We start from the raw sequence: 23,118 nt of genomic DNA on the forward strand, positions 1-23,118 counted from the left end.
AGTGGGTGGTTGGTGGATAGAAGCAGGACCAATAAGCAGAGAATACAGTGAGATAAACTGTACTCAGTGTAATTAACAATTCTCAATAGTCTGGCCTCTGAAGATTCCAAGCTGGCTAAGAATGAAATGGGCCACAGGTGACGTGGTGAGATCCCTGTCATGGGAGGTGTGCAACTGCAGAGAAGGTGGGGGAGATGTGAATGGGGTAATGTACTAAGATTGTAGGACTCTGTGAAAAATGGTGTGACTGTTTCCCACTCAAACTGTCAGCTTCAGCTTTAGCCAGCTCAAAAGAGAGTATGAAAGAATGAAAGGAGAAGTCAGGACAAAGAAGGCGAAAGGATGAGGCTGACGACTTTATTTTTTATTTTATTTCTTGAGACAGAGTTTCACTCTTGTTGCCCAGGCTGGAGTGCAGTGGCGCAATCTCGGGTTCAAACAATTCTCCTGCCTCAGCCTCCCGAGTAGCTGGGATTACAGGCGCACGCCACCATGCCCAGCTAATTAACTTTTTTTTTTTTTTTTTTTTAATTTGAGCTTGTTCTGTGCCAGGTACCGGGCTGTCCTTTTTGCGGGGCTCCTCATCTTTGCCTCCTGCCACAGACGGGCTGTCACATGGGCATTGGGGCTGTGTGTTCTAGAGCCTGTCTGCCCAGGATTAAACACTGGAGCCACCACTGGCAAGCTGTTGGGCAAACAATGTAACCACTCTGTGCCTCAGTTTCCACATCTGTAAAATGAGGAAGCAGTACCGATATCATGGGATTGTTCTGAGGACTCGGTGAGATCACTCACATAAGGAGCTTAGCACAGATAGTGGGTGATAAGTACAGTGGGCCCTTGAACAACGAGGGGGCTAGGGACAACCGCCAACCGCAAAGTCGAAAATTCATGTGTAGCTTTTGACTCCCCAGAAACTTCACTGCTAATAGCCAGCCTACTGTGGGCCTTACTGATAACATAAAGTCAATTAACACATATTTTGTCTGTTATGTATATTATGTGCTGTGTTCTTATAGTAAAGTAAGCTAGAGAAAAGAAAATCACAAGGAAGAGAAAATACATTCAGTATTCATTGAGTGGAAGTAGATCACTGAAAAAGAGTTCACCCTCGTCTGCACGTTACGTAGGCTGAGGAGGAGGAGGAGGAGGAAGCGGAAGGGTTGGCCTTGCTCGCAGGGGTGGCAGAGGCAGAAGAGGTGGAGGAGGTGAAAGGGTGGGAAGGGTGTGAATGTTTCACATGTGTGAAAGTGGACCTGCACAGTTCAAACCTGTGTAGTTCATGGGTCAACTGTACGAAATCAGAGGTAGCTATTATTATTATTATTGTTATTTTTAAGGCTGCTAGAGGCCCAGATGGGGCCGGGGTGGGTGGGAGGACTCTGGGCCAGGAATCCATAGGGCCCTGGGGGTCGCCCTCAAGGCGCCGCAGGAGGCAGGAAGTGCTTGCTCTACAGCCGGTGGGCAGGGGTGTGCAGCAGGCCTCCCTCCCTCACTGACCTCCTTCTTAGGCTGCTTCCCAGCCTTCCTGGGGATGAAGGGCCCCTCCCTTGGGCCCCAGCAGCCGTGAGGCACACACTGAGTGCTTTCCCACGCATCGTTCCAAGTAGCCAGCCAGCATGGCTGCCCCTACCCCCAAGCACACCCACTCTGACGGGTGAGGGGGTGTTTGCTGCAGGAGAGCGGGACTCGGGCTGGGGGATCAGCCCGTTCTTTATCAGCCTGGCTCCGTTCCAGACAGATGTTTCATCTTATTTTGGACTTCCAGAAAATAGGTCATTTCTTTCCATTGTGTTCCCTGGGGAGGCCTCATGGGGAGAGGAGCACGAGTGAGTGACGAGTGTGAGGGCCTGGCTTGGGCCCTGGGGAGCTGTGGGGGCAGCCGCCTTCCTCCCTCAGTTGTGAGGGAGCTGTCAGGGCCAGGGCCGGAACGTTCTCAAAGGCTGGGTGGAGAAGCCAGTCTTTGCCTGAGGGGGATGGAGAGCAGAGGAGGGCTGGGAAGGTCACATAGGTGTTTCAGAAAGGTCCCTCTGGCTGGTGTGTGAGAACAGGTGGAGGGGACAGATTGGAGGTAAGGAGCTTAGCAGTGGGACAGCCAGAGGCAGCCGAGCCTGTGCTGGAGGGGTGGGTGCAGGGGGCTCAGCAGGCTTCCAGGGAACCAGCACTGTTCTGCCATCCAGTTGGGACTTCCAGAACAGCGGGAGCCCACACCAGGCCCTATCTTAGTCGATTTCTGCTGCTTTGTTCAGGGGACTTTGTAGGTACCTGGAAACATAAAGAGGCCCCTGGGCCTGGAAGCAGCATGGCACAGAGAGTGGCTCCAAGACCGTGTGGCCTGTGCCAGGCTGTTCTCTCTCTGTAGCCCTCAGAGTGATCCCGAGGCTGGTGGCGAGGTTCATGGTGCAGGGGTGGAGCACTGAGCCTTCTCCAACTGGAAGTGGAGTGAGCATAGGATTGAATAGGGGCCGTGGGAGCCTCGGACACTTCCCCAGTTTCTCCCCTCCACCTGTAACTGTCTCCTCACCCTGTGATCCTGCTGTCTTACCTGGCTCCCAGGATGGGGCTCCCTGATGACATGACCTGATCACACCCACATCTCAGCCTGCTTGGGGACAGCCACATGGGCCAGACTCACCGTCAGGCCCAGGCTATGCTGCTATCCCTTTCTTACACTCTAGCTGCTGGCGGGAGGACTCCATCCCTGGCTCCAGATGCCTCTTGCCCCCACAGACTCCCAGGCCTGGAACTGGCAGCCTTCTCTGAGCTGAGTCATGACATGGGTCCCTCCCCAGCACCCCCACCCCGAGCCCAGCATTCCAACTCAGCACAGCTGCCTTCCCAGAGTGGAGCCCTGAGGGCCACAGCACGTCAGCCCTGAAAGTGCTCCCAAGACAATCTTGCCCACCCTTTTGCACAGATAAGGAAACTGAGGCTCAGAGAGGGTCAGGACTGTACAGTAGTCGCACTTAGCTGCAGTTTCACTTTCTGAAGTTTCAGTTACCACAGATCAACTGTGGTCCAAAAACATTAAATGGAAAATTCCAGAAATAAACAACTTAAAAGCTTTAAATTTTGTGCTGTTCCGAGTAGTGTGATGAAATCCTGCACTGTCCTGTCTGTCCCGCCCAGGAGTGAATCATCCCTTTGTCCATATACACTACCCTCCTGTTAGTCATCAACAAAGTCCACTCCTGACATCCAGCCATTAACACCATCATGGCTCAGTGGTCCAGGATCACTTGGAGCAGATGACCTGATCCTTCTGATAATGTCTGGAGGTCAGTAGTAGCCTAACGCTCGTTCACAATGTCTACGCCATCACCTCACTTCATCTCATCATGTAGGCACCGTGTCATTCCACATCTTCACAAGAAGAAGAGTGATAGAGTACAGTAAGATATTTTAAGAAAGAGACCACAGTCACATGACTTTTATTAGAGTATATGGTCATCATCGTTCTATTTTATTATTAGTTATTGTTGTTCATCCCTTATTGTGCCTTATTTATAAATAAAATTTTATAATAGGTATGTATTTGTAGGGGGAAGAACATAGTATGTATAGGGTTTGATTTTATCCAAAGTTTCAGGCATCTACTGGGGCCTAGGAATGTATTCCCTGCAGATAGGGGGGACCACTATCCTATAAGTGGGTGTCACAACTGGGACTAGAGCCAGGTCTTCTTACTTCCCACTCCAACCCCCCTCCAAAGTCTGTCCCAGGCCTGTAAAGTGCCCCGGTACAGAGGACAGAAGACTGGACTGGGTCAGGAGCCTGGAGTCTTCGGCTCACTTCTCCCAACAACTTAGCAAATTACCTCCACTGAGTCTCAGTCGCCAATCCCTGCCTGGCTGGGCCCGTGCAGAGAAAGTGACTTTAAACAAAGGTCAATGTGTGGCAGGACAGAGGTGTGCTGTGGAAAGGGCAGGGGCAGCTGTAGCCTGAACCTTGGGGCCTTGAGCCATCAGCCTCACATCTTAGCAGGGGCTGGAGGCGGGGAGCTGTGCAGGCAGGTGAGCTTCAGCCCCACGGACCACCCAAGCCCATCTTGTCTAGGCCAAAACAATGGGCCCTCTTGCTTTCCTTCCCTAAGCCTCAGTTTCCCCACAAGCACAATCGAGCACAGGAAGGCAGTTAGATCAGATAGATGATCCCTGAGGGCTCTGGCGTGCTGACATTCCAAGACTCTGACCCCATAACCCCATGGCCAGGCCTCCTCCTCCCTCAGGCATTTGGTTTATTCAGAGCATCCCAGGCCTGAGACTGCCTGCCCCCAGCACCCCCGTCTCCCTGCAGCATGGCCCTCTCTCCCTCATCTCACTGCTATTTCTACCCGGCCTGTTCCCGGCCTCCAGACTGAGCATCCCACTGTCCCCTCAGTGCCCACAGATCCTCCCTATCCTAAACCTGCTCAGTCGCAGCTCTCACTCCTGCTCTTTGACCTTATTCTCATCTCAGAAAACGGCATCCTCCCCTCAGCACGTGCACGTGCACACACACACACACACACACACTCCTGCCTCCCAGTATTCCAAGCCAGATACAGAGGTGCATACCTCCCTCTCCAGCCCCTCAATATTAAATCACCCAGTCCTGTCGATTCTCAGCTAAGTAACTCTCAAATCCATCTGTTTCTATCAGTCCCCACTGCCTTCTCTCCAGAGCCAACCAAACAGGCACGTTGGTCACAGAAGCGGTGGAGCTGGTGGCAGAGAGCACCGAGTCACACCATTTCACTTTAATCTCTGTTCTACCCCTTCTGACTCTGCATTCCTAGCCCAGTTATTAAATGCTCTCTGCCTCAGTTTCCCCACCTGTAAAATGGAAATGATCACTGTATCTACCTCATAGAGTTGACTGAGGATCAAGTGAACCAATACATGCCAAATGCTCAGAATGGTTCCTGGTGCAGTAACACGGGCTTTCTGGCTTGTCTGTTCATGCATATGGCTGCGTGTTCAGGTGAATTTGGGGTTCTATGTGCACACGTTCCATGCGTGTTGTATGTGCTGCATACACATGTGAACTGTTGTACACGGGAGCATCTCCACGGGTGGTGGGCACAGTGGGAGCTGCACACATGTGTTTTGTGTGGGTGTACACATGTTTAGTGCCTGCATGAGGGCTTGGCACACACATGGTCTGTTGCCTACGTGTGTGTTTCAGAGGAGCGTGTGAGGAAGCGCGTAGGCAGGCATCTGTGCATCTGTACTGTGTGTATGTGCTCACCATGTGCAGGCTCCCCCCATCAACCCCGCAGCAATGCAAGGCCCCCTCCCTGGCCTGCCTGTGTCGTGGGAGCCTCAGGACCCTGAGGGAGGGAAGCTGTTGCTGGCGGATGTGGCCAAGATGGGCTGGATTTATTTAGATTAAGGCGGTGGGAAAGGAGTGGAGAATTGTATGTGCTGGGAGGAGGGAAGTCTGGGGCTCTGAGAATGACTCCCCAAGCAAGCTTGCTCTCCTGGACTTGGGGCACCCACTCCTCTCCCCTGGACTTGGGGTCCTTACTCAGCTCCTTTGGACTTGGGGCCCCCACTCTGCTCCCTTTTGACTTGGGGTTCCCAGTCTGATCCCCTGGACTTGGGGTCCTTATTCCACTCCCCTAGACTTGGGGCCCCCCACTCCTCTCCCCTGTACTTGGGGTTCCACTCTGTGCCCCTGGATTGGGGTCCTCACTCTGCTCCCCTGGGCTTAGGATCCTCACTCTGCTCCCCTAAGGGGGGTCCTTCTGAGTCGTGTGAGGAGCTGGCAGGACCTCCACTTTGGGCCTCTGAGCCTACAACCTAGCCAGAATAGGAGGAATCAGGAGGGGTTCCTGGCACACAGCACTCTCTTCATGGGCAAAAAGGGGACCCTTAGGGGTCCCCTCCCTCTCTCTGCTCTAGAGGCCTCCCTGGGCAGGAGAGTACAGCAGATGGGGGGAGTGCCTGCTCTCTGACTGTGACATCCAGGTTGTCCTAGGTGGCCCTTCCCTGCAGTACAGTCCTCCTAAAGAAAGGAAGTTGTCACAGGCAAACCCACTACCACCAAGTCAGCTGCCTGGGCCTCCCTGGGATTGGCTGGAACCAGAGCAGCCTCTGGGAAGCACAAAGAGGCCTAATGCATTGGGTGGACAATGGGGGGTGTCAGGGAGTCATCCAAGATGGCCTGGGAGGTCATGTCTGGGTGCCCTAAGCCCTACTCTGCCCTCCCTGGCCCTCTAGCCTCTTTTCCCTACCACTCTTTCCCGGCCACCTCCTGGGGTTCCACATCACCAGCGGAAAGTCCCCTGAAACACTGCTGTCTAACTCTTTTTATTTTTATTTATTTATTTTTTTGAGACAGAGTCTCACTCTGTCACCAGGCTGGAGTGCAGTGGCATGATCTCAGCTCACTGCAACCTCCACCTCCCAGGTTCAAGTGATTCTCCTGCCTCGGCCTCCCGAGTAGCTGGGACTACAGGCACGCGCCACCATGCCCAGCTAATTTTTGTATTTTTAGTAGAGACGGGGTTTCACCAAGTTGGCTAGGATGGTCTCGATCTTTCGACCTTGCGATCCGCCCGCCTCAGCCTCCCAAAGTGCTGGGATTACAGGCGTGAGCCACCGCGCCCAGCCTGTTGTCTAACTCTTAATTGAGAGGGAAACAACTTGTCAAAGCCCACACAGCAAGTCTGTGGCTGAATAGTCACGGAAATTCCATCCGTGGAGCGAGAGGGCTGGTGGATTCTCACGTGACTCTAGCCTCAGGAACGTAACCCCCTCCTGCTTACTAGCCCCCACCGCCTCAAAACACCCCAGTACGATTCATGGTGACTAGAATCTTCTCTTTGGCCAGTCAAAAAGGCAGAGCTTCACCATGGGGACCACTCTTTGAAATGACACCTGCCAACCTCTCTGTATGGATGGGGAAGCAGAGTCCAGAGAGGCTGGAGACTCGCTCAGTCTCATAGTGGGTCCCAGGGCGCTTAGGAGGGGAGCTGATTGCTCTATTCACAGTGAAGCCAGTCCGAGATCCCTGGTGTGCCTACACCCTCCCTACAGCATCCACACTGCCTGCCTGTCCCCTCCCCACAGCTTGAATCTGCCTTTTTGCTGTGCGACTGGGGCATGCTTCTGTCCTTCTCTGGGCCTCTGCTGCCCATTCAAAAAGCATCCCCCCTAGCTCAGAGTCTCTAAGCTACCCCCAGCCCCAGGCCCAGCAGGAGGGATTCTGAAGGGGAGAGGATAGAGTACCACATGGGAGCAGGATCGGGGGCTGCATGCCATGAAGGCCCAGCCCACATGGCCAGCCCAGACTTCCAGAGCCAGGCCAGCCCCGCTGCAGTGACCTCCCTTCTCCTGGCCAGCCGGCCAAATTCCTCCTTTAGAATAATAAACAGTGTGGCCAGCCAGGGAGACTGGGAGAGGAGGGGCAGGGAGGCTGAAGTGACCCCCTCCCCCAGCCTCGGCTGCTAATGATTTTCTTTGGCTGAGATCTCTAGCAGGAAGGGGGCAGCCAGAGGGGCACCGATGGAGGGGCAGATGGGCCTCTGTGGGGGCTGCTGGCTCCGCCTTGGCGCTGCTCCCTCTTGACCAAGGAGGCCTAGCATCCAGCTGGAGGGGCTGGGGCAGAGGGATGGTGGGGAGCAGAGGCTGGAGGGGGCGTCAGAAGGGCTGGGCTTCGAGTCAGGAGCAGATCAGAGAGGGGAGAGGAAGAAATGAGGAGACCTTCAGGCAGGCAGTCCGAAAGGGAGCGGGGAGGAGAAGAGCTGATTTGCTCAGACTGTTTCATGGGGTGTTGGGCAGAGCTAAGGTTGGGGGTCCATAGGCTGGGGGAGCCTTGCTTCTGTCCCACCCCTGACATGTGAATGCCGCCCTGGTAGGTACGGCACTCACCATCATCCACTTCCAGAGCTGGGGACTTAGGCCACAGGGAGAGTGATGGTACAAGAGGTGGCGTGCTGGGGCCTGAACCCGGTCCGCAGCCCTAAACTGAAAACTAAAAGGGATGAGATGGGGAGGCGGGGGCAAGCTGGGCATGGCCTTCAGAGGCAGGATAGGCCGGGCAGCCCCACGGCCAGAGGAGGCTCCTTGTTGCCTCGTCACGTCATCACCTCCCAAAGCTCATGCTCTGCGACCCCCCATCCTCTGGCCTCCTTCCTGCCAATGCTACAGGCAGACTTTGGCATACCTGGCTCCTGGTGGTCTCTTGGGACCCGAGGTGTGTTTTCCAAGATAGAGGAGAGCAAGGGCTGCCCCCATTCAGTCTGTCTCGGTCTTTGTCTCTTAGTGCCTCTGTCTTAGTGTTTCTCTTAGTGCTTCTGTCTCTTAGTGCCTCTGGTGCTGTCTCTCTGGACACCTCTTCTCTGTCTCTGTGTCTTTGTCTCTTTCTGCTTCTATCATTTCAGGTCTTTCTCTGTCTCCCTCTCAGACAGGCTCTGCTGTGGAATCTTGGGCAAATTTCTCACCCTCTCAGAGCCTCAGTTTCTCCATCTGCACCCTGAGAGTAGAGGTGGGGAGCCTGGCTTCACTGGTCTCCAAGGACCTATGAGGCCCGGCTGCTCGAGGGTACCTCTCCTGGGCCCAGCCCCTAGCCACTCTCCCCTGGGCCTCCCTATATGCTCTGAGCTGAGTAAAGGGGTCCAGGCCCACCTCCCACATTCCACAGCCCCGGCTCCCCCGCTTCCCTTCCCACAGCCCACAGCCTCCTCCGTTTCCTGTTGTGCTTGTGGAGCTGCGGGAGTTCTCCGGGTTCTGGCCTCCCCCCTCCTCCTCCCAGGCCTTTCATCACACTTTCCCAAATATTTGTCCTGGCAGATAAGAGCCTGGTATTGGAACTGTCACCCGGAGGACAGGCTGTCAGAGCTGGCAGGCCGCTGGACACCATCCAGCCCAACTTCCCCTCCCTCACTGTACAGAGGGGGAAACTAAGGCCCAGAGAGAGGCTGGGGATGCAGCCGGGGCCACATGAGAGTCACAACCAGAGCCAAAGCAAGGGCCAGGCCCCCTAAGGCTGAATCTGGGGTGGAGAGGAGAGGGTCTGTGGTCTTGAGTGCCCTTTCAGGCTTGGAACGTGGTGGCTTTTGACTTCAGCCCCTCGGACATGAAGGCTGGGTGGCCCAAGCTGGGGCTCATTCTGCAGGAGCCAGGTGGTGAGATAGCTCCTGGCGCTGCCTCCATCTGCCCTGGGCCAGGTGTTAAACACCTCTTTAACTCTGCAGGACACCATGCGGCTTCCGGGTGCGATGCCAGCTCTGGCCCTCAAAGGTAGGTAGATGGGAGATAAGGTAGGGGAGCTGGGGGGGCTGCGGAGTGGAACCCTGGAGCTGGCAGGGGTGACGTGTGCTGGTGGCAGGGCGTGAAGCACCAGGCACACTGCCCTGCTCTTCGGCTTTAGTTTCCGGGATTTCCAGTGGGCTCTGTGGAGGCCTCCAGCTGCCAGCCCTTCAGTTCAGAAAGCGTCAGTGGCCCCTGCTTGTCCAGAACCATCAACTCACATCCTTTGATTGGTCCTCCAGACCCCATCCTACCTTCTGGCACACACCCCTGGCCTCCTGGCCTCGGTCTGGTAGATCCGCGGCACCCGGCTTGGACCCCTCATTAGCTGGGAGCTTCCAAGTCCCTGCTGGGCTTCTCAGCACACCCCACCCCTCAGTCCTGTCCGTTAACATGTCTTCGGCTCTGCAGGGGCTGAGTGGCTGACCCAGAAATTAATGACCAGCCAGCAGCCTGCCCGGCAGCTGGCTGTCAGATGGACTGGCTGCCTGACTGCCCACCTCCCCTCCTGATCTTTATCACCAGGGGGCATGGAGGGTGTGGCCTGCAAAATCCTTGTTCAGGGGATGTCATGGTGGGAAACCAATCACTTGACACACGCATACCTCCAAACCCAGGCCCCTCCAGCCCAGAGGGGCCTCAGCATCTTTCCTGCCCCCACTCTGAGCTACCTGAGCCCCTCCCTCCCATCCCTCTCCCACCCAGAGGCACCTCTGGGCCTTGGGCAGAACCTGGGCAGTCGGGGGAGGGGGCGGGGAGCTGTAGGGAAGAGGTTCAGAAAGTGACCTGGGAAGCAATGCAGGAACTAGAGGCCAGGGAATTGCTTCCCGAGGATTTCCTGGCCCCTTCTGGTGCCTACTGCCTACACACAGCACTGCTGAAGGATTTAGAGGCTGGGGTCTAAAGGGACTGACATAGGCAGTCTGGAGGAATCCCTGGGGCCCTGAAGCTGGGTGAGTGATCCTCAGAGCCGTGGCTGGAGAGCCCCAGTCTGTCAGATAAAGGAGCTGTGCTCCTCAAGGACTTGAGGGCTGTGCATATGTGGCCTCCTCACAGGCTCAGCCCTGCGAGAGGTGCTGAGGCCCCTGTGCCCTGATGTCTGATACCTCCTCTCCCAAAGGCCAGCTGCTGTTGCTGCCCCTGCTGTTACTGCTGGAACCGCAGGTCTCTCAGGGCCTGGTCATCACACCCCCGGGGCCAGAGCTTATCCTCAATGTCTCCAGCACCTTTGTTCTGACCTGCTCGGGTTCAGCTCCCGTGGTGTGGGAGCGGATGTCCCAGGAGCTCCCACAGGAAATGGCCAAGGCCCAGGACAATACCTTCTCCAGTGTGCTGACACTGACCAACCTCACTGGGCTAGACACGGGAGAATACTTTTGCACCTACAATGACTCCCGTGGACTGGAGCCTGATGAGCGGAAACGGCTCTACATCTTTGTGCCAGGTAAGGGTCCCCAGGCTGTGTGCCCACTCCTTACCCCTTTTTCAACTGGAGGCACCAGGGGAAGTCCAGAGAGTGCTTTAGTTTGTTGTGAAATGCAGCCATCCTAGAAAAGCAGACAATCATGGAACCAGCCTGGCTCAGTCCAGCAGTGTATTCGCCCCCACTCCTTGGTCTGGATGATCTGCCTGCTCCCTGCCAGTCACCCCATTCCTGCCTCCCAAGAACTCTATATTCTCAGCTGCTTCCAATCTGCTCCCTCTTGACCCCACATCCCGTCTTCCCCATTCTCCAAGCTCCAGATATCAGCTGCATTTCAACTTGTGACTTGCCTTCTTTCTTACCCTGGCGCTGTCAATATCAAACATTAGAGCTGGAAGGGACCAGCTCTAACATTTGATTTATGCTCCTCTGGGAGTATCCCTATTCTGTAACGGGGCGACAGAGGGCCAGAGACAGCAAATGACTTGCCACACAGCAATTCAAGGGATGGCCAGAGACCCGGTTTCCCTGACTCATTCATGGCTCCACTCCTGGCAGATCCCACCGTGGGCTTCCTCCCTAATGACGCCGAGGAACTATTCATCTTTCTTACGGAAATAACTGAGATCACCATTCCATGCCGAGTAACAGACCCACAACTGGTGGTGACACTGCACGAGAAGAAAGGGGACATTGCACTGCCTGTCCCCTACGATCACCAGCGTGGCTTTTCTGGTATCTTTGAGGACAGAAGCTACATCTGCAAAACCACCATTGGGGACAGGGAGGTGGATTCCGACGCCTACTATGTCTACAGACTCCAGGGTGAGCCCCCTTTCTGGCCTGATGCTCAGCCCAGGCAAGTATAACCCTCCACAGAGCAATAGCCCTTTACAGTTTACAAAGTGTGAGACTCCACTTCCCAGTGGATTCTCACCACAGCCTTGGAAGGGGGATAGTGTTTTCCCCATGTTACAGATGAGGAAACTCACGCGCAGAGAGAGGATGGAGTTTGTCCTCTGTCGCAGAATTCGATAGCGGCAGAGCTGGCCTGTGTAACATGGTTGGTGAGGGCACGAGCTTCTGAGCCAGCTGGGTCGAAATCCCAGCTTTGCTATTTCCCGTCTGAGTAAGTTTACACAAAGCACGTAATCTCTCTGAGCCTGCTTCCCCTCTTGTAACGTGGGTATAATAATGACTGCCTACCTCATAGGATCATTGTGAAGATTAAATACAATAAAAGATGGAGAGTACCTGGCACATGGTATGTGCTCAATACATTTCTCCTGTACGTAGATCTCCAGAGTGTACTTTGATTTCCAGTCTGTTATCCCTTCTAGAATGTCAGCTCCATAAGAACAGAGATTTTGTCCATTTTGTTCACTACTGTTGCCCCAGTGTCCAGAATAGTACTTGGCATGTAGTAGGTATTCAGTAAATATTTGTTGAATGAATGAATCTTCTACATCAGTCATCCTTTCCCTCTCTAGCCCCTACCCTATCCCCAAGCTGAAGTGGTGGCTGGTGGTGACTTCCCCAGCCCTAAGCCAATCTCTTTCCACCAGTGTCATCCATCAACGTCTCCGTGAATGCAGTGCAGACGGTGGTCCGCCAGGGTGAGAACATTACCCTCATGTGCATTGTGATCGGGAATGAGGTGGTCAACTTCGAGTGGATGTACCCCCGCAAAGAAGTAATGTGGGGCCAGGCAGGGGTTGGAGGGGGGGCCAGGCAGGGGTGAATATCTGAACTGCAAACTGATTTTCCCCGGCCCCTCCTGATTTGGGGGGCCTGCCCAACCTGTTGCTGCAGAGTGGGCGGCTGGTGGAGCCGGTGACCGACTTCCTCTTGGATATGCCTTACCACATCCGCTCCATCCTGCACATCCCCAGTGCCGAGTTAGAAGACTCGGGGACCTACACCTGCAATGTGACAGAGAGTGTGAATGACCATCAGGATGAAAAGGCCATCAACATCACTGTGGTTGGTGCGTGCCTTGGGCTCAGCCCAACCCCCAGTCTGAGCTGGACCCACCGCCTGTCACAGCCCCGGGATATAGTTAGCCACACTCCAGTGCAGCCCTAGCTAGCCTCTGTGCCAACCAAAACCCCAATACCAAGACAAACCCAAACCAAAATGCAGTGTCAACCCCAAATCCAACCCTATCTCAACCTAGACTTTCTGACTAGCCAGAGCCCCAGCCCCAACCTGACTTCCAAGCCCAACTGCCATCCCAGGTCCAGGAAGCCCCATCCCCAAATTCAACCTTACCACTAGTTCAACTTTATCACTAGTGCCAGAATCAGCCACATTGCTAACCCAGAACAGAGAACTGTTAGTACAACTCTGGTCCCTACCTGGGAGCCAGCCCCGACATCCACATCAGCCCCAAATTCGGCCCCTTCTCCAGGCCCCGTCCCCAGCCCAATTTCAACCTCAGCTCGGGGAACTTCATGGCCAGCAGGGTCCGCAGGCCTGAAGCCCCGCCTCACAGGCTGGCCTCCTTTGGGATTCAGTTGGTGCCCTGCCCCAAGGGCCCGCCCCTGATGGTCACCCCTTGCAGAGAGTGGCTACGTGCGGCTCCTGGGAGAGGTGGGAGCACTACAATTTGCTGAGCTGCACCGGAGCCGGACACTGCAGGTAGTGTTCGAGGCCTACCCACCGCCCACCGTCCTGTGGTTCAAAGACAACCGCACCTTGGGCGACTCCAGCGCAGGCGAGATCGCCCTGTCCACGCGCAACGTGTCAGAGACCAGGTGAGCAGCTCGCTCTCCCACCCCATTCTTGAAGTTATTTTTCTTTGCAGCCACCAGGCAGCCCTTGGCTTTCAGCCACAAACCTAGGCCCAACTTTCTGAGAGCATGTTAGGTGCCAGGTGCTGGGGATGCTGCAGCGACCAGAGCTGCCAGTTCATCCCTCCTAGAGCTCCTAGTCTAGTGGAGGAAACAGACGCCGGTCAGATGATCACCCAGATGTTTAGTTGTGCTTATGATGGGTGGGGCCAGCAGTAGCAGCTAAGAAGTAAACGGGCAGATGACTGGGGAAGAGGGTGCCAGGCAGACCATTCATGGCCTGTGGTATCCCTGAGGCTAGAGATTGCCTGGCCGATAGACTGTGACAGGTTAGGATGGAGCAGTGTCCACCTGTCTGAAGGGGAGAGAAATAGGACTTTCCCTTCAATGCTCCCCACCCCCACCCACAGTCCATCTCAACCCTCCCTCTTGGCTTAGGGGAACTGCCTATGGGTGAGGATTTATGAGACCGGGTTTGAGTCCCGGCTCTGCTACCAATGCCTAGATGACCTTGGCAAGCTCTTCCGCTCCCTGGTCCTTGTTCCTGTTTATACCAGGAGGGTGGGGAGAACTGTAAGAGGCCTTCTGACTGACAGCTGCCTTTCCTGCTCCCCAGGTATGTGTCAGAGCTGACACTCGTTCGGGTGAAGGTGGCAGAGGCTGGCCACTACACCATGCGGGCCTTCCATGAGGACGCTGAGGTCCAGCTCTCCTTCCAGCTACAGATCAATGGTGATGAGCACGCCCCTCCCCATGTCCCTTCTGCTTCCCCTCCCTGCTCCCATTCCCTCTCCCTTCCTGCACTGTCCACCCACTCTTAGGAGGGTGGGAGAGGGACCCTGGAACTCAGGAGATGAATTCTAAGCCACTGACCCACTGCTGTGTGAACCTGGCCTCTGGGCCTCAGTTTCCCCAGCTGTATAAGGAGGCCACTGGGCTAGATGGGTGTTTCCAAAACTTCAGGCGCTTAGGTACCAAGGCCATGATGTTTCCTTCTTACATTCCACTTATACTGTACTATTAACTCAGTAGGTATTTACTGAGCAACTACCATATGCCTGTCTGTTCAAGGTTCTTGAACTTCCCTCCCTGCCTTTGTGCAGCTTGCATCGAGTAGGGGAAGACAAACACGAACAGTAGGGAGGCAAACTGCAGCAAATTACATAGGTTAGAAGGTAACTAACACTGTGGGAGAGGAAAAACAGGGGCCGGGTAGGGAAGATTGAGAGTGGGGCACAAAGTAATGGTGAGAGTTGCACATTTGATACAGTGATCAGAGCTGAGGAAGTGACATTTGCATGAAGACTTGAAGAAGGTGAGGACATTAGCTCAATGGATATTTGAGGAAAGGGTGCCTCAGGCAGTGCAAAGGCCAGAGAAGTCGCTGAAAGGCCTGTGTGGTGGGAACAGGACTGGTGAGGAGAGAGGTGGGAGATGAAGTCGGAATGGGGATAGGGCAGTGGGGGCTGGGAGAAGGGCAAATCGAATAGGTCTTTGCGGGCCTGTTCCAGACTTTGGCTTTTACTATGACTGAAATGAAGAGCCATGGCAGGGTTTTGAGCAGAGGAATGATATGATAATGACTTAATGTTTTGTCAATTAACTTTCTAAAAATAAATTTATTTTGAAAGACAAAATGTAACCTTTCTATTGTAGGTGGAAAATTGGCATCATATATCATAAATATAAAGCAACCCCTAAAATAAACTCAGAGAAGATCAAACAATGCTATTAAATGCTGGCTTCATGAGCTTGGTGGCCCAGGGCTCTGAGCTTGAGGCCTAGGCTCCCTTTGTTAAAAGGGAAGATTAGCAAGTCTCAGAGAGGTGTTAAAGACAGACTAGCACCCTGCTGAGGCGTTCCCTTTGAAGTACCCAGAAGCGAACCCATTGATTTTCACACTGATTCCTGGTATTTAATGTTCACCTGCAGTCTACATCCCTCCTCCCACAAGAGGGACTCTGAGTCAGGTCCTCCCCGAGGACCTGTCCTGTTAACTGTCCTGACTCTCCCGCCTCCTGACCCAGTGCCCTCTCCATGCAGTCCCTGTCCGCGTGCTGGAGCTAAGTGAGAGCCACCCAGACAGCGGGGAACAGACAGTCCGCTGTCGTGGCCGGGGCATGCCCCAGCCGAACATCATCTGGTCTGCCTGCAGAGACCTCAAAAGGTGAGCAGACCCGGGCCTCAGTCGCCCAGGGTCCCCCAGCTGGCTAGAAAAAACTCGTGAAGGTTATCTAGTCCCGCCCGTTCTTCATGGCATATTGTTACAGGCATAGCGTTGCATCGTAGGAGGACAGGTCACCGCCTCCTTGGTCCTACTCTGTATGACCTAAGTGATCGCTTTTCCTTACCTTTACCCCTGGGCAGTTTGGCCTAGCAAAGTGTGGGGTCTGAGCCCCAGAGACCTCACCGGCCCTGTAGATCAGTTCTGCACTCCTGGCCAGGCTGATTCTAATGTAGTGGACAGAGGCAGGATTCAGTGCAGGTTCTGCCTCTACCCCATACACTGTGTGACCCCGAGGGTCAAGTAAGAATGGATTTTGCAATCAGCACTGTCAGTTCTGGGCTGGGAGCACCCCCTGCTGACCAGTAGAGGGAGCACAGGAGGAGCCCGCTGGGAACCAGGCAGTGGGACAGAGGAACTGGACACGTCTGCCTCCTTCCACCAGTTTCTCCTTAGTTTCCCTGTCTGCAAGGGGAAGGGGCTGGCAGGCAACCCTACCGGCTCTCCTGGCAGGTGTCCACGCGAGCTGCCGCCCATGCTGCTGGGGAACAGTTCTGAAGAGGAGAGCCAGCTGGAGACGAACGTGACATACTGGGAGGAGGAGCAGGAGTTTGAGGTGGTGAGCACACTGCGTCTGCAGCACGTGGATCGGCCACTGTCGGTGCGCTGCACGCTGCGCAACGCTGTGGGCCAGGACATGCAGGAGGTCATCGTGGTGCCACACTGTGAGTCCCCAGCCTCTGTGGCCCCTGATGATTCCAACCCCTACCTTAACTCTGCCTAATTGGTGCTGTGCCCATGTACCCACAGCAGCCAAAGGAGTTAGCATGCCCAGGGCAAACAGGAGCGTCGTGAAACCCTGCCGTGTACATGCATAGGAACATGTTCCAGCATACACAATATGGGTACACATGCATACAAACACAAGTCTATAAACCATGGATATGAATAGCACTATGCCCTTCAGTGTGGTGTACATATACTTTATGTATGTCGTAAGCCATGTAATGTGCATGCCTGTTCCTTGAACACAGGTGCAAATCCTCTGTGTGTAGATAGTAAATCGTGTACTGAAGAATGCCCAATCCCCAGTCACTCCTGTAAAGCTAGAGTGTATGTGTATAAGCATACACGTGTGCACTATGCCTGTCCATGTGTGTAAACCCACCACATGTTCGTAAGCCATGTACATGAGCGTGCCTAATCCCCAGACATCTGTTTAAACCCACAGTGTATGTCTGTATGCATGTACCTGTGGGTACACAATTCCTATACATGTGTACAAGCAATGCGTGTACAATTCCTTTGCATGCATGCAAACTGGCATAGTGCATGTCTGTAAGCATATAATTGGAGCACACCTTTCTAGGAAAGTGTACAAGCATAATTTCCGTACACATATGCCTGCTGTACAATGTACCTCTGTTAGCAGGTACACATACATGTGTTATTTCTGCACATATGAACAATGCCTACTAGTGTCTTGATGCTTTTGTGTATTTACCTGCCCCTCCTTATGCATACATGCACCTGTATGCATGTGCTTCATTTATTCATATTTCTTCTTCATTCAGTAAATATGAGGACCCAACTTCTCATTGAAGTATAAAGGTCAAAGGGTTCAACCCTGCCTGGACCTCCCAGTACCCATAGTCCAGAGAGAGAAGGCAGACAAGGAACTTGGCAATTTCCCCCAGGATCACCACATTAGGGGCAAAGCCTAGAGGGAGAAGGGGTCCCATGCCCAGCTATGGGATCCAGGAAAGTATTCTAGAAAAGGGATCTTTAGGTCAAAACCTAAAAAATGACTAGGAGTTAGCCTGGTGTGGAATGGTGTCCCAGTCAGAGGGAATGGCCTGTGTAAAAGCCCAGAGGCAAAATGAGTTCCTAGAAATGAAAGGAATTCAACTCAATCTGGCTGGAGGATCGAGTGTGTGGATACTTAGGGGCTGGAAGGGCGGCAGATAAAGGGGAAGGAAGTGCTGTGGGATGGAGCTACAGGGGTCGGCAGATCTAGAGCAGGCAGGGCTCCAAAGGCCATGCGAGGCATTTTGGTTTCTGTGTATGCAGGTCCTTGGGCGTGTTCCTGCACGTGCCTGTCTAGGGCTGCCTCCTGTCCCCTGCCCTGTGGTGGATGGGTGGGCTTCTTTCATCCCCTCATTTCACCTATGCTTCCACACATGCATACACATTCTTTGAGCAAGTATGTATCTGGGCAGACAGTGTGGACAGCCTGAGTGGAAGACCAACTCTGAGCCAAGGCAGATGTGACACTTTTGTGTGACTAAAGCCTGAGCGGGAAGCTGAGCACCAGCCCACAGGGCCTGGGACGGCTGCAAGAGGGCTCCTTCATGCCTCCAGCGATGGTTGCCTAGAAGATGCAGGCTTCCTTCCCAGGACCGAGATGTGTGATGAGTGGGAGGAGGGAGGAGAAGAGGGATGTTGGTCTGGGGCCCTGAGGAGGAAGGCATGGAGAGAATGGATAAGGGTGAGAGATGAAGTTGGAGCGGGAAGAGGTAGAGTCATGAAGCCTCTGCCTTATGTGCCATTTTAGGATTTTGGCCTTTTTCCTTTACTGATAACATGGTGAAGCATCCAAATTTTGTTTGTTTGTTTGTTTTTGAGACAGAGTCTCACTCTGTTGCCCAGGCTGGAGTGCAGTGGTGCGATCTCGGCTCACTGCAAGCTCCACCCCCAGGTTCAAACAATTCTCCTGCTTCAGCCTCCTGAATAGCTGGGATTACAGGAGTCCACCACCATGCCCAGCTATTTTTTGCATTTTTAGTAGAGACGGTGTTTCACCATATTGGCCAGGCTGGTCCTGACTTCGTGATCCGCCCTCCTAGGACTCCCAAAGTGCTGGGATTACAGGCATGAGCCACTGCGCCCAGCCTGCATCCAAATATTTTAAGCATAAGAATGGCATTCACTTAGTAATTCAACAAATAGTACCAGGTACCTACCATGTGCCAGGTGTGGTTTTAGGGACTGAGGTTATAGCAATGGATGGGGAGGAGGAGGTGGGACAGGACTCCCTGGGGTGCAAAGAAGCACAGATTGGGGACAGAAGAGGAGGGAATAAGTTCCATGGGACATCATGGGTGGCCAGCGGGGCAGGGTAGGGGAGAGGCAGATCTGGCGGGGGTGGATGGGGAGAGTGGGAAGCACAGCAAAGAGGCCGAGGCCTTGAGGGTGGAGGAGACTCGAGGCTTGTAAGGGCCAGTGTGAGCCCCACTTTGTAACTACCGTCACCACCCCAACCCCAACTGGGCCCTTTGGGTGGAGTGGAGAGGAGGCAGCCTCCATGCTGAGGTCTGGATTCATCAGGCTGGGGGTCTCAGCCATTGCTCCGTCAGTGGCCACTCACTCCGTCCACCGGCCACTCGGTCAGGCATAGAGTCTGACCAAGCTGTAGCAGCCCCAGCAAGGGTGTGGACTCAGAGGAGAGGTAAGCCGAAACCCAGCCCTCGGGGGCTCCAGGGCTAATGGGAGGTCCAGGCAATGGACTGGAACCCAGAACAGGATTTGTAGCCCGTCTAGAGTTCTGGCAGCAAGGCCAGACTGACTGGCAGTGCTGAAGGGATGTGGAGGCCAGCAGTGATCTGAGTGGGGGTAGTTACTGAGGGGATGTGGTATTTACAGGACAGTCTGAACGTGCAGCCTAGAGCGAGAGGCTGAGGGTCTGACACCGCAGGCTAATGGGGAGGTGGGTGCTTCTATTCTGCACAGGATGTGTACGGAGGGATCTGTGATGCCAGAGATGGGGTCAGGGGAGGGCAGCTGCCCAGTTTGCTCATGGCCTGCTCTCATCTCTGCCTCCAGCTTTGCCCTTCAAGGCGGTGGTGATCTCAGCCATCCTGGCCCTGGTGGTCCTCACCATCATCTCCCTTATCATCCTCATCATGCTTTGGCAGAAGGTAAGCCCCTCCCTGGCCTAATGGGTGAAGACTGGCACATCACTATTTTGCATGAATTCCACCCCTCTGCCCTCCTTGAATGCTGCGTGATCTGGCCACACGCAGGGCTCAGCATGGAACTCAGGTGGGAACTTATGTAGAGTGATGCTGGCTGTCCGAGCTTCCTCTACCCCCAGCAGTCTGGGCCAACCTGAGCCGGGCCTAAGCTATCCAGGATTCTCTTCCCCTACTGTGTCACTAAGTCCCCAGGTCCTGCTGAGGCACCATTCCTCTCATCCTAGCCATGGAGCATGGGACCTTTGTGGTGGACTGCATGGGCTCCAGGATTTTTCGAGCTCTCACCCATGGATACCCCGTGATTCTACTGAAATGCATTCTGATCGTGTTAGTCTGTAATTTCAGTGTTCTACTCTGAGATTTCACCATTCTGTGATTCCAACATTTTAAGCTTCCTGAATCAGGATTGCAGCACCTCATGATCCCATCATTCTAAAATTCCAGCCCTGTGGTTCCAACACCCTAAGATGTCAACATTCTAAGCTTACATCTTTCTGACTCACCCAGCATGGGGAGGGCATCCGCATCCAGCTGAGTGCCCTACCTGGTGTCACTTTCTGGGGTCACTTGCTCCACCACTTCCATCTGAGGAGCAGCTAAGGCTGGGAGAGAAGCTGGAGAGGAGGTTCTCATGAGCCAGGCCCTCAGCTGCCAGTTGCTCCTCAGTCTGCCAAGTTCTGAAGCCTCCTCTGGGACCCCTTGGTCCCTGTTCCCTCTGAGACCATGAAGACCTTGGCTCAGTTGAGCACTTGCTGTGTGATTTCAAATATTCCCCTGCTCCTCTCTGGGCCTCAGGGTCCCCTGCCCCTCTCTGGGCCTCAGGGTCCCCTGCCCCATGTGTCCTAGATGGATGGACCTAATGGGCCTCGAGGCCTGAGGCCCCCTCTGATAACTAATTCCTGGGGTTGGGCCTCCAGAAGCCACGTTACGAGATCCGATGGAAGGTGATTGAGTCTGTGAGCTCTGATGGCCATGAGTACATCTACGTGGACCCCATGCAGCTGCCCTATGACTCCACGTGGGAGCTGCCGCGGGACCAGCTTGTGCTGGGTCAGTCCTGGGAGGCCTCAGGTGGCAGTGTGGGGACTCAAGATGGGTGGGAAGACTCTCTGAGGTCTGGTCCCAGCCTTGTCATGACTAGCTATGAGACCTAGGGCTGGTGTCTTGCCTTCTCTGGTCCTTTGTCTCCTGCTATGTACAGTGAGGACAAGACAATCCCCCAGGAACTGCCTAGCATTGAGATTCTATGATCCTGTGACCCCGTGAGACGGGGCCCCTATGTGACAAAAGTGGAAGAATTGAGGACAGGCTGAGTGGCAGGCCGGGTCTGGCTGGGGAAGCTGAGGGGGTACAGAGGAGCGTGCTTCCTTGGGGAGGGAAGAAACTTTCCAGAGATTAAAGATGGGGCAGAAAGCAGGCAGGACTTAGATGAGATGCCAGGAAAGACAGGGAGGCATTGTGGTTGCAGGAGTGTGTTTAAGGAATACCCTGAGTCCAAGGTGGTTTAAGTAATGTCTAGGTTGACCTAAGAGAGTGGCTCTCTCCCCTCACTGGGCAGGAAGGGTGGCAGCGGGGCAGGGGGTGGGGGGGAAGGGGGCAGCAGGGGGAGTGGTGCAGCTTCCTGGTAGGCCAGGAGCTGAGGGATCATCTCTGCACCAGGACGCACCCTCGGCTCTGGGGCCTTTGGGCAGGTGGTGGAGGCCACGGCTCATGGCCTGAGCCATTCTCAGGCCACGATGAAAGTGGCCGTCAAGATGCTTAAATGTGAGTAGTCCTTGGAGCCCTCCACATCTGGGCCTTCACCTCTCCCTGCCCCTCCCCACACACTTAGCCTCTCCCAGGGTGGCCTGATGCTGATTAGCAGGCACAAGAGGGGCCGTCACACTGCAGCAGGCGCTGCTCCTGAATCTGGTTTGGGAAAGAGGGTTCCTCACCCTGGCCTCCTTGGGCTGCCTCCCCCTACCCTGGCCTCTTCCCCTCCTCACAGTGTGGGTGCTCACCCCCCGCCAGGCTGCATGAGTCTTGCAGCACAGGGCGGGGCAGAAGAGTCAGAATAGGCTCCTGTGGTGGGGCCTCCGTGGAGCCCCCATAACTGGGCCTGCCCTGGGGCCCCCATTTTCCTCAGCCACAGCCCGCAGCAGTGAGAAGCAAGCCCTCATGTCGGAGCTGAAGATCATGAGTCACCTTGGGCCCCACCTGAACGTGGTCAACCTGTTGGGGGCCTGCACCAAAGGAGGTACCGAACCCACTGCCCCAGAGGACTCAGGGAAAGTGCCCACCACCAAGGCCAGGCCCCGCCTACCACCTCCTCAGGCCTCACTCAACAGCACACTCCTGCTGGAGGGTCCGTGCCCCCCACTCCAGCGCCCCCACTGCACGGTCCCAGAGGGCAGTGGGGTTTAGAAACTCACAACGTCACAACACCTTCTCGACTGAACAATTAGTCGGGTCACCAGTCCCAGCAGCTTCCAGACCATGGTGTTGGCTGATGCTTTTATTTTTACAACACATTTTGAAAACCAATAAATAACAGCTCACATGACATTAAGATGCGTTATACGCCCACCATTGGAGACCACCAGCTTGCTAATTGGGAGCTACCTTTATTTGATCATAGAAGAAAGTCTCTGTGGCCAACTGTGTTTATTTGAAGCTCTGATTGCCAGTTAGGCTGAAAAAAAAAACGTTATCACCATTTGCAGCTGCTTATTGTGAGATCTGGGATTTTCCTCAGCATTATGCAACCAAAACAAAATACAGAAGTATGTTGGGTACATAGACTTATTCACGTCCGCAATGATCACTCATTTCAAAATTTTTGTTCGCGTAGATATCTTCAAGTTCTCACTGACTGACTTTAAGTAAATGCATTGTAGTTGAATTTGACTACTGAAGTGATTATTGTAAACAGTGGCCTTTATCTGCTTTCTATACTGGGCTCCAAAGTAAGCTTTAGTTTGAAAACATATCAATAAGAGCCAACACTGCGGACTTGCCACGTGCCCAGCCAATAAAAACATCATCTCATTAATCCTCATGGCAGCGCTTTGTGGTGGGTTTAATTACCCCACTTAACAGCTGGGGAAGGTAAGGCTCAGGGAGACTCAGTACCTTGCTCTCTGCCACAGAGGCAGGAAAAGAACCCAGATTTGCAAGGCACTGAAGCCTCCTAGCCGTCATGCCAAAGTGTCTCTCCCACATCCAGCCCCTGATTAGCCTCGTGGCCTTGAGGAGACGCCCGAGGCCTCCGTAGGGACTGTCCCTGAGCCCGTCCCTCCGCAGGACCCATCTATATCATCACTGAGTACTGCCGCTACGGAGACCTGGTGGACTACCTGCACCGCAACAAGCACACGTTCCTGCAGCACCATTCCGACAAGCGCCGCCCGCCCAGCGCGGAGCTCTACAGCAATGCGCTGCCCGTTGGGCTCCCCCTGCCCAGGTACCAGGAGGGAGGCCAGGGACTGAA

At 54.4% G+C, this 23,118-nt stretch overlaps 1 protein-coding gene across 1 annotated transcript in view; it reads left to right on the forward strand.

Annotated features, from left to right (window-relative positions):
- The window catches only part of PDGFRB (platelet derived growth factor receptor beta), a 42,246-nt gene that overhangs the window by 9,697 nt on the left and 9,431 nt on the right, over positions 1-23,118 (forward strand). Inside the window, exons 2-15 of the mRNA XM_050793629.1 lie at positions 9,182-9,227; positions 10,357-10,680; positions 11,218-11,484; positions 12,225-12,352; positions 12,472-12,646; positions 13,223-13,415; positions 14,068-14,183; positions 15,495-15,618; positions 16,189-16,400; positions 19,498-19,592; positions 20,567-20,699; positions 21,309-21,413; positions 21,775-21,885; positions 22,932-23,091. Coding sequence (XP_050649586.1) covers positions 9,188-9,227; positions 10,357-10,680; positions 11,218-11,484; positions 12,225-12,352; positions 12,472-12,646; positions 13,223-13,415; positions 14,068-14,183; positions 15,495-15,618; positions 16,189-16,400; positions 19,498-19,592; positions 20,567-20,699; positions 21,309-21,413; positions 21,775-21,885; positions 22,932-23,091 — 2,183 coding nt within the window. The 5' untranslated portion in view covers positions 9,182-9,187. The remainder of the gene's footprint in view (positions 1-9,181; positions 9,228-10,356; positions 10,681-11,217; positions 11,485-12,224; positions 12,353-12,471; positions 12,647-13,222; positions 13,416-14,067; positions 14,184-15,494; positions 15,619-16,188; positions 16,401-19,497; positions 19,593-20,566; positions 20,700-21,308; positions 21,414-21,774; positions 21,886-22,931; positions 23,092-23,118) is intronic.

This window comes from Macaca thibetana, chromosome 6 (genome assembly GCF_024542745.1).
Source record: "Macaca thibetana thibetana isolate TM-01 chromosome 6, ASM2454274v1, whole genome shotgun sequence".
In the NCBI taxonomy this organism is placed as follows: domain Eukaryota; kingdom Metazoa; phylum Chordata; class Mammalia; order Primates; family Cercopithecidae; genus Macaca; species Macaca thibetana.